Genomic DNA, 10012 nt, shown 5'->3' with positions numbered 1-10012 from the left:
GGTCCTGTCAATGTGGTACTTCAGCAGGCTGTACAGGCTTGCGTGGATTGTGCCTATCAGTCCAAAACAGTCTTTGGATTTCTGAAATCTGGCCATCACGGAGGGGAAATGATAACTGGTATGTGAAGATGCTTTGTTTCTTCTGTTTCTTCGCTTGGTTGCGATCTTGAAGTAGGGCAGAAGAACTGAAGTAGCTGCAATGAGTGTATATCACTTTTGTAACTACTTAAGCACAGTCAAGAATGTATACTTGTGAACTCCTTTACTAAGAGAGTATTTGGGGGTGTGTGATTTCTTTCACTCTGGGTCCAGGATGAATTTGAATAATTCTTTAAATAAGAATTTAGCAATAGCAGTGTGAAATTACATATACACAGTACAGTTAGATTCTTATACTAAGTAGAGCTTACGCACCTCATTTAGCAGCCGTAGCCAAACATTTGTCAAGTAAACTCAGTACAAGTATCAGCTTTATTAATTCAAGTCATTCGCATAATCTTATCCATACATAGTGTTTGTGTTCTTAATGCCTTAACCAAGTGGGTGAAAAGTTTCAAACTAATCTGTTCAGCTTCCAGGCAAGTGATTCCACATGTTAAAGTTGCTGCTTCTTCCCTTCCCCCATTGCCCAGAATTGTAGCAGTATCTTAGGTCAGTGTTCATGCACCTATGTCCCCTATTATGGAATAGGTTTATTTCTGCTACATATTAATGGCAGGTCTACACATAAATTATCTCTATATCTCAAACTGAATAGCTGCTGCTTGACATTTTTTTCCTTCTAGGCTAGGAAATATTCTATATAGGAGTTAGCACATCAATTCATATTTCCATCATTGGTGATAGAAAGACTTTGTGTTACTTTAATCTCCTTACATTAACCAGATGTGAAAGATGATTAGTGGAATATGGGTTCAATTAAATCCTCATGAAGATGTTGCTGTCTAACAATATTTAAAAAGCAGCACCCCGACCTGCGTATAGCAGAACTACAGTAAGCCTTGCTTATGCGTCCCCATGAGTTGCTCATAAAATGGATGCTGCTTCTCTGCTGTGTAGTAAAGGTTTAATGGCATTGTATACGTGTGATTTTGAAACCCATATTGCTTTATTTTTGCAAGATATATGAAAGTTTATTAATACCTTGCTGTACCTAATTCAGACAAGTCAATTGTCTTGAACAAAATGCACTGAGATGTGCATTGCCAGTATTCTGTTTGTGATTGTTTATCATGAAGGACTAAATCGTAGGCCAGTGGCATATCTCGGCTGTGACCGAGTAGTTGAAAATAATTATTTCACAGAGGAGAGAGAAATTTCAGAATCTTTATGTAGTTGTGGTTTGTTCACATTCAAAAATTTTGTACAAAAAGGAATTACTGTTCTGCACGTGGCTTCACCCCAAGGCCTGGATTCAGAGAAACCAGCTCTGTAGCCCTGGATTTGAGGAACTTGGTGATGTGGACTGCTCCTGAAGCAGAGTCCTGGTCCAGGTGATAGCGAGCCACAAGACCCCAGTGGGTTTCCGGTGTTCTTGAGCTCTTGCATTCTCATCAGCTTGTCAAACAGGTTGCTGAGAAGCGGGTGAGCAAACACTCCCTGTCATTTTATCAAAAAATTTGTGTGATGTATTTTGAGAAGCATAAAATGTGACTTAGGTTAATGTAGCACATGACAACCAGCTGTGCACGTGAACAGTAAGGAAAAAGAGGAACGCTACAGTAGAATAAGATGAGGAATTACAGAATGAAATTGTGAGAGTGTTTTCTTGTAGAGTTTTTGTTTGAAAGTGGTTTTGGAGTGTGATTTGCTGTTCAGGTTTTTGGTGTTGGTTTTTTTTTTTTAGACTGGCAACAAAAAAAATATGTTGCAGCAGAGAATAAGCAAAGAAATAGAAATCTTTTGTGGACTGATACTTTCATGACAAGTATTACACCTGCCGTAGGGGGAAATTGTATGCTGATGAGGACGTGGATAAATAATCTTGCTAGAATACATGTGAATAATTAGCATGTTCTTTTGGTTCAGCTGCCAAAGAAAATAATTGTTTTAGATAGAATTGAGTTTAGGATTTTTCCATCTTTTTTTACTCAAACAAAAGCACAAACCGTTTTATTTTTGCTTGATGCATAAGGTTTCAATTCGGGCAAATATACCTGAAATGAAATTAAAGGCTTGATTAGCAAGCCCACTAATGGTGGTGGTGGTGTCAGCCCCTTTTTTCTCCTTGTAGCGCAGAGACTATGGCGTTTGGTGGGATGAAATAGACTGAGGCTCAGATAAATCTTCTCAAGCAGAGAATTAAAATCATACTCTTGGGTGAGTTTCTTCACTATCAGACACACACATTTCTCCGGTAGTTTATCTCTCAGCCTTTCTCCTGGCTTGAACCTGGTATTTAAAACATACTAACACAATGGAAGGTTGAAGAAATGAGAATGACTCTTCTTCCCAGGGGCTGGGATTGCACACACAAGCTCTAGTCCCTGTTTATTTGTCATTAAAGACTGGGGTTATTGCACCTCAAAAGTACGCCTTTTTATTTTTTTCCCCTAGCATTTATCTGGGAAGTACAAGGCTTATGTTGTCCCCAAGCAGAGCAGACAGTTGAGCCTGTGGATCTGGATCCCACACCCTTGGTTGGAGTTCGTATGGTTGCCCTCAGGTGTTAGAGTATGAGGGAGCTGTGTTTGCACTGAATCTTCATTTGTGGATTTTTCTCATGGTATGGTCCTGCTGGGGCAGTCACGTTGCCTCAGCTGTTTCTTGCTTTACCCTCCTGACAACTCTAAGATAATATTGTTCTTTTCAGCGCTTCTTCTCAAAATGAGAAATTAAGGTGTGGACAATAAGTGATTTCCCCAAGGTCATATAAGAAGATCTGTAAGGCTATTATAAAGCATTTTAAATTTTTGCTGTAGCTGACTACTATCTTGCAGTAAATTTGTCAGGAGATCAGGCTGTGCTAGGTCTCACAGCCCATTTGCTCTCCAGAACTGGTTGAGTTCCAAGCAAAAATTTGCCTTTGGAGACCCCTTGCCCAAACAGGAGGTAGAGGACCTTGTGTCTCAGCCACATGTGGGACTGTGAATCATTAGCATTTCATTTGAACATTGGAGCCTGGAAAAACCGAATGGGCTACGGAAACACATTGGTCTGGGATTTGTCCCTGTAGTACTGACTCTTAAACTCTAAGCACTTGCATTGGGTCAGTCTGTCACGAAAGCAGATGAGAGAGGTAGCATATTGTTGTTGATGCTAGCTGGTTAACTTGCATTAACTCTAATCAGAAGCTTCCTTAAATCAACAGTCTAAGTAACTGACACTTCTGATTTCCTAAAGGAAGCCTAAATTATGCTAAACTTGGGCGTTTTCTTTGGTTTTGTGTATATTATCTGTCTCTCTTGTAACACAATATGGAAATGTTCCTTAATTCAGATCTGTGAATAAAGGCTTTCTTGTAATTTCTGGTTTTTGTGGTGTTTTTTGTTTTTTGGTGTTGTTTTTTTTAAATGCATCTGCTACCAACAAAATGTCGTCCTTTAAAGCTCTACTTATCGTTTGGAAACTTATGTTAACAACAGAAAGCTGCTTGACAGGCTGAAAACCAAGATGACAAATTGATGCATAAACTTGGTGTTTATGCTGCTTCTTTCTAGCCTTAAGCTTAAGTTACAAGTTTGTTCCTGCTTTGTCGTAATGTCTTTCTAATCAGAAGTAACTAAAAGTTTCAGCTAATGTAATGGTAATTATTTATCTGTATATTGGTAGTATCGAGTCTTTTCAAAAATCTTAATAATTTTCCACAAAAAAGGAAAATATCATCAGCTGCAACACTGTTTCAGGGGCAAGGAAGGAGGTCAACAAGTAAAAGACATACGCACATGTCCAGGCTGTTTGTAATCACTCAGTTTAAAAGACACCAGATCCATTTGTGGCTGTTGTGATATCTCTGCCACCTAGCTCCTGTTGAAATAAATGGGAGCTTGACCACTGTAGTGTTGACAGCAGGATAGATTTCTCTAGTGATAAAATAGCAAATGGCAAAACAGTTTTTGTAGTCAGAATTTCAATGGTAATGGATGCCAGCACATTACCACAAGTATGCTCAGTTCAGTTAGAAACTGAGAAAAAAAATCTTACAGTTGTTTGCTGCTTTTTTTTTTTTTAATTTTGTGTGTTTTTTTAGCAAGTACTGTAAAGGGTCTTTTCTGTGTTATCTCCTGCAATAGCTTGCTGTTTTATAAGCAAACAACAGAACTTACACGTAAGGTTTTGGTGATGAGGGAATAGTTGCAAGTTTTGTTATGCTGGGGTGAATCCAAAATTATTTTATTAAAATAAGTTCCCACAGAGCTGGCATGGATCCAGCGGAAGGTAAAATCAGTCCTTTGGATGTAAATTTGTTAAACTACCAGAATGATTGTTTACTCCTCTCATGTCTTGTGTGGTTTAGATCAAATCTGGATGTCTTCTCCTTTAAGTTAACGATGGTATTTTACTATACTTCATGATGCTTGGGGGGTGTTTGACATCATCTTCTTATTCACAGCTTCCTTTGATGGGGAAAAGCACGCCATCAGTCTTCCTTCTGTAAACAGCGCATCATTTGTCCTACGCTTCTTGGAGAAACTCTGCCACAGCCTGCAGTGTGATAATCTCTTTAGTAGCCAGCCTTTCAGCCCTTACATGGGATGTACACATAGTCCTACAGAGTATGATAGGAACAAACCAGGTACTGTTAAACAACTGTTATTTTCAAGTGCTGATAGTTTTGAGAAGTGTGGCGACTTTATAAAATGTAACTTTTTAATCTGTCTTTCTGTGACGTGAATTGGTTGAAATGAATACGCTTCAGTTCTTCGTGAATTGATTCTGGTGCGGTAGTGCTTTGACAGGATGGGATAGCTCATACCACATGTGCAGAAATCATTTTGTTCAGCAAACTCCTCCTTGTAGGCAAGCTAGGAAACATATGTATTGTACCACTGTGATACTGCTAAAAGGACAAGCTCAAAACTTCACATCTCATTTGTTAAATTTATGTTCGGATCATAAAATAAACTTACAAAAAGATACTACCTTACAAGAAGGGGCTTGCCCTGAAAGGGAATTCAGCCTAGCCCTTCCCACACCAGTAAAAGGTCCTTTCTTCCCTCTTTATTCACCTTACTCAGTAGTGGCGTCAAAAATTTTACATTCTACTATGTACAGTCCAGTCTTCTCGTAGAAAAGGTGGGTTTTGCAGGTGGCTGCTTGTGATATTTTGTATGAGGCCAATATCTTTGACTGCTGCCCCGGGAGCGTAGAGTGAGGGGGAAATGAAAGATCTCCCATCAGGTTGTTTGCAGGGCCTGGTATTACGAGTCCCAGCCCAAGGGTTACCAGGAGCCATGGCTGAGATATCCTTGATGTCAGGGCAATTTCAGAAGATTCATATTGGGTGTGAAGCTTCCTCACAGCTGTCTAATAGCTGAGTCTGTCTTCCGGGTGCTGCTTTAGAAGAGAAAATAGTATTTATTTTTTTTCCTTTCCAATAGATAAATTATGTTTATAATTCTGTCTGTCATATGTAAGTCATTGGTTTTAACTCTTTTCAGAAAAGTAGCCAGGGTCAAGGTAATTTGGGTGATGACAGTATAAACTAAGCTGTACTTCAGGTTTGAAAGTTTGTATCGAAATGACTGAGTCTGTGTGACACAAGAAACTGAACTGTAACCTGGTGAATGGCTGATGTATGTCTTTGCTTTTGTCCCTGAACTTTCCCCATGAGCAGCTTTATGCTAGACTAATAGGTGGTGACTTTCCTCTCCACAGCAAAAGAAGAAATACCTGAAAATAGGAGCGCTAAACGATACTCGCAGGACTCTCCACCATATACTGCTTCTCTTTCCCCTAAGCTTCCCAGAAATGATGCTCATCCATCTGAAGGTAATTACATTATGTCGGGATTATATATGAGGATTATTTATGGTTTCAGTATTTCCAGTCAAAAAGGACCGAGTTCAACGTATGTGTCTGGTTTGTCTCTAGCCTTTGACAGGTCAGGGTGAAAGTATGTTAATTATTGATCACTGGCACAGATTTTGCACTTAGGGAAGATCTACTGCAAGTTCCAGCAGTCCTTCTCCTAAACCTGCTAACCTTTTTTGTGAAGGGGCTCAGGCAAATAGGTGAGGGATGAAGCCTCCTGCTTTGTATATGGCTATTTAGCAGAAAACCATTTGCCTCAAAATGGATTAGGAAATAAACTGGAAACAACTCCTAACTCTAGGCTGGGGCCATTAAGTGAATAAGGGTGTAGCTTGATGATACAATTCAGCTGAGTTTATGGCCAGCTGCTGCTGAAAGTTGTGCTGCTCCTGCTTTCCTTGCCTCCTTGTCACTGCAGTGGGTCCCAGGCCCCCCAGCTGGGTGGTGAGCTGAACCAGTGAGCAAAAGCACAGAAAACATTTTGGTGAAGCAAAGAGTAGTCTGCAGTTTACTTCTCTGTACTGACTCACCGTGGACTCAGATGAGCACAGGGAAGGGTTGAATAAAATGCAGCTGTGGCCAGGGGAGCAGCGAAGCCTCCCTGTGACAGCTGGCTGTTAGATTGATTTAGCTCACTGATGAATAGCACCTTTTCCTGTGCTGCAGCTCAGCTGCAGTAACTGAGCACGTGTCTAGTCTTAGTCTGCCTCAGATATGAAGTAAAGCATCTAGACTTAAACCTCAGTGAGAAAGACTTATGAAAATGTGGGATTTTTTTTTTTACTCTGCATTTGCTATTTAACTTGTTGATGTTGACTCATCCCGTCTGATACATACTTTCTCTTGCTGCAAGATATTTGCAGAGCATTTCCAAAGGCTTTTTCGAAATATGACAGGGATTAGTTATTTCTTCCTTTACTTTTTTTTTCCCTCTTTTTGGAGATCCTGGGGGCATTTTGTGTCTGTTAGGATCGGTGGGGGCAGAATAATCTCTTTTTCTGTGCAGATTAAAAAGTCATAGGATTACAGTTAAAGCAGGAAAAAAAAAAAATTAAAATCCATAAAATGATAGCTTATTTAAAATGGTACATCTTATTATTTTATATCTATGTAGGATATTCACTTCTTTGTATATAATAACAACAGCAGGAAATACAGTTCTGCATTGATTATTGATTTCTGTGTTTTTCCAAAAGGAGTACTGGTTTAACTCCACAGATATATTGTACACCTAAGTCAGATATTTCTGGTAGGTAACTTAATAATTGTAGAGCACTTAATTATACTCAAATGAAGTTGTTTCAGTTGGAGCAAAACAAATGTTTGAGTAGATCTGCATTATCTCGTAAGAAATCTTCCTCAAAGTAAACATGCATGCACATACTGCTTTTTAATCCTTGTTTGCTAATGGATCTCTTTTACAGATGAAGTCAGTGTACTCCTTAAAATACATTTTAAGATCAATAGTTCATTATAAATTGCAGTTACGTGGATAAAAAATAATTAAGTGTTTTGCCATGGTTTCAGAGGTTTGAATTTGTACTCTGTGCATTTCAAGAAGCAAAATGTTCTCTAGTGTTGTGTGTTTCCCATTAGGGAATGTCCTCTGCTGAAAATCTGGAGGTAATTTTATAGTGGTCAGTCATGGGTTGGTTAGCAAGAAAGATCTGCCCCCAAAAAGTTCTGGTTGTATTGAGACATAGTTGTCTTGAAATAGTTGATTTGAAATATCATTTGAAGGCGAAATGGAGTAATTGTGGGAATGGGTCTTTCAAACAGCTCATTTTCCTTCTGATCTGCTCAGAGATACGTTTTGCAGATTTTACTCTTTCCTGCTCACTAACAGTTTCTTCTTAAAGTTACGAAAGATAAGGGGGGGTGGAATAACTCAGTCTCCCTTCCCCTGAAAACAGAGTGTTCTTACTACTGCGGATGATTACATCATTCCGGTTATGTATGAGGCAGAACAACTGGCTTCTAATTCCCAGAGGAGCTTCAAGAAAACAAAACGTCTGATTCCTGCTAAGGCCTTCAGTGTTTAAACCGTCTGTCATCCTTACATTTGAAACATAAGACCTTTTTACTGGCCTTTTATTAATCTATGCAGAGATCAAGCATTCTGCAGTGGAACCTCCTGTCTCTTTCCATACCACTGTTATTCACAGGTGCTCAAAATGTTGAGGTAGAAGTGTGTCATTCATTGCTCCGTGGATTGCAAAGCTCCGGTTGCTAGATGGTGCTTTTGAATCAGCTGTCATACCTGTTGACCGCTTTTTTGGACAAGATTGCAGCTGCGTTTTGTTTGTAGAGAAGCTAGATGGATGGAAAGGGAAGTGGATTGGACACTGTAGTTGCTGAACAGAAACACCTTCTCTAAAAGATGATGGCCCTGGGAAGTAGGCCAGCTCTTCCACCTTGTGTATGTGAATTGAGAATTTACAGTAAGATAAATTCAAATGCTGGTATCTTGGGGAAAAAAAGCAGAGTTGATCTTTCCCAGCCCTATTGTTTACTTTAGGATATATAACATCAGTGAGAAATCTGGGATATAATTGGAATAAATACAATTAAATTCTTTTGCAATACAGTCAATTTTAAAAATCTTTGTGTCTTCAGAAATCTTGACAAGGATTACATAAAACAATTATTTAAAAAAAAAAAAACCTATATTTGGGACCTCTGCATTTTTACTATAACTACAAAAAGTTTTTTTCTTAAGACATTACATGGAGTTGGCCGATACCTGCTTAAATACTCTGGCTGTACGTGCTTAAATATTCTAGTTGAAACTTTCTGCTGGGGAGCATTGTCTCCATTGTTTCATCCTGCTTTTCAAGACTTCTGAAATCTGAATCTACAGGTTCAGTCAGTTAAACATTAGGCTCCTTCATATAGCTTTGCTGTAACCATTTAAAGTATCACCTCTGCCTTTGGTCTTGGACTGAGATTTCTGTTAGTGGTTTCATTCTCCACAGTTCTAATTTTCCCTTGGTCGGCTACCCTTTAATTTTATAGTGCGTATCATTGACTACATCTCTTAAAGTCTCTCTGAAATTCTGTAGAACGATGGCTTTTGTTTTTTCGTTTTGGTAAGTTGCTGTAACTACTTCAAGCTGACAAGTGTGAAGAAGTTAGTTTTCTTGTTTGTTTGTTTTTGAAAACCTCAATAGCTGCTTCTTTGCTTTTGTGATTGAAATCTAACAAACTAGAAGGTTTTGCAGTGGTTGTTTTGAGGGTTGTATATGTGAAAGAGAAGGGCTTGTGTCCATAACAGCTGCTTTATTCCACGACTATCAAGTTTAGTAAAAGATGTTACATTGTCTTGCAGATCTTGCCTTACCAAATTCGCTAAGCAGGGAGCTGGCTCTCTCAGTGCCTTTGTTCCCTTTCAGGATTATGCTGTCTGAAGGCCAAAATACGCCTAACAGTACTTCACTGCACTCCACTTTTAAACAGGTTTCAGCACAGAACCTAAGACCTCATGAAGCAAGTTGAAAACATGCTTGAGAAGCTCACTGGGTTTTTTAGGAAAATACTCTTCCTTTAGTTTTAATTGGGTATTCGCCCAAGAAATTCTTGAAAGTTTTCATATAAGAAGGGTAGTAAAAAGCTTATTTCAAGAACTTGTTTCACAGAACATACCAGTTGTTATCCCAAAGAATATGCTGCTTCACTAGCATATGTTTTATAACTTCACTAGAGTAATTTTCAAGACGGTAGCGTGGGGTTTACACTTCTGTGAACCTGTTAGCTATATTTTCCAGCTCTTAACTCTCCTGCCAAAGCAGCATTTGTTTCATACAGATTTGTACATCATGCTTCCAATTTCTTTCTCGAGCTAGATATTGGCCTGATGCAAACAGAGAAGAATTCGTATGATTGCTAGAGAATGGAGTGGTGTTCTCATTGATTTGGGGTTTTTTCCCCTCAATTAGCATGTTTTTCCCAATCAGACCTGAATTCAGTTGATTGAGAGTGGAATTTTCAGTAATCAAGCAAACCTGGCTCCTGTCTCATGGCACAGGAAAAGGGACCTGCT

At 39.0% G+C, this 10012-nt stretch overlaps 1 protein-coding gene across 1 annotated transcript in view; it reads left to right on the top strand.

Moving 5' to 3' along the window:
- The window catches only part of SCML2 (sex comb on midleg-like 2 (Drosophila)), a 56850-nt gene that overhangs the window by 43080 nt on the left and 3758 nt on the right, over positions 1-10012 (top strand). The window contains exons 9-11 of the mRNA XM_009325499.1: positions 1-118; positions 4553-4735; positions 5818-5931. Coding sequence (XP_009323774.1) covers positions 1-118; positions 4553-4735; positions 5818-5931 — 415 coding nt within the window. The remainder of the gene's footprint in view (positions 119-4552; positions 4736-5817; positions 5932-10012) is intronic.

Source organism: Pygoscelis adeliae, unplaced genomic scaffold (assembly GCF_000699105.1).
Source record: "Pygoscelis adeliae isolate BGI_AS28 unplaced genomic scaffold, ASM69910v1 Scaffold386, whole genome shotgun sequence".
Classification (NCBI taxonomy): Eukaryota; Metazoa; Chordata; class Aves; order Sphenisciformes; family Spheniscidae; genus Pygoscelis; species Pygoscelis adeliae.
The sequence above is the reverse complement of the archived record's forward strand: the minus strand, read 5'-3'. Positions and strand labels throughout refer to the sequence as shown.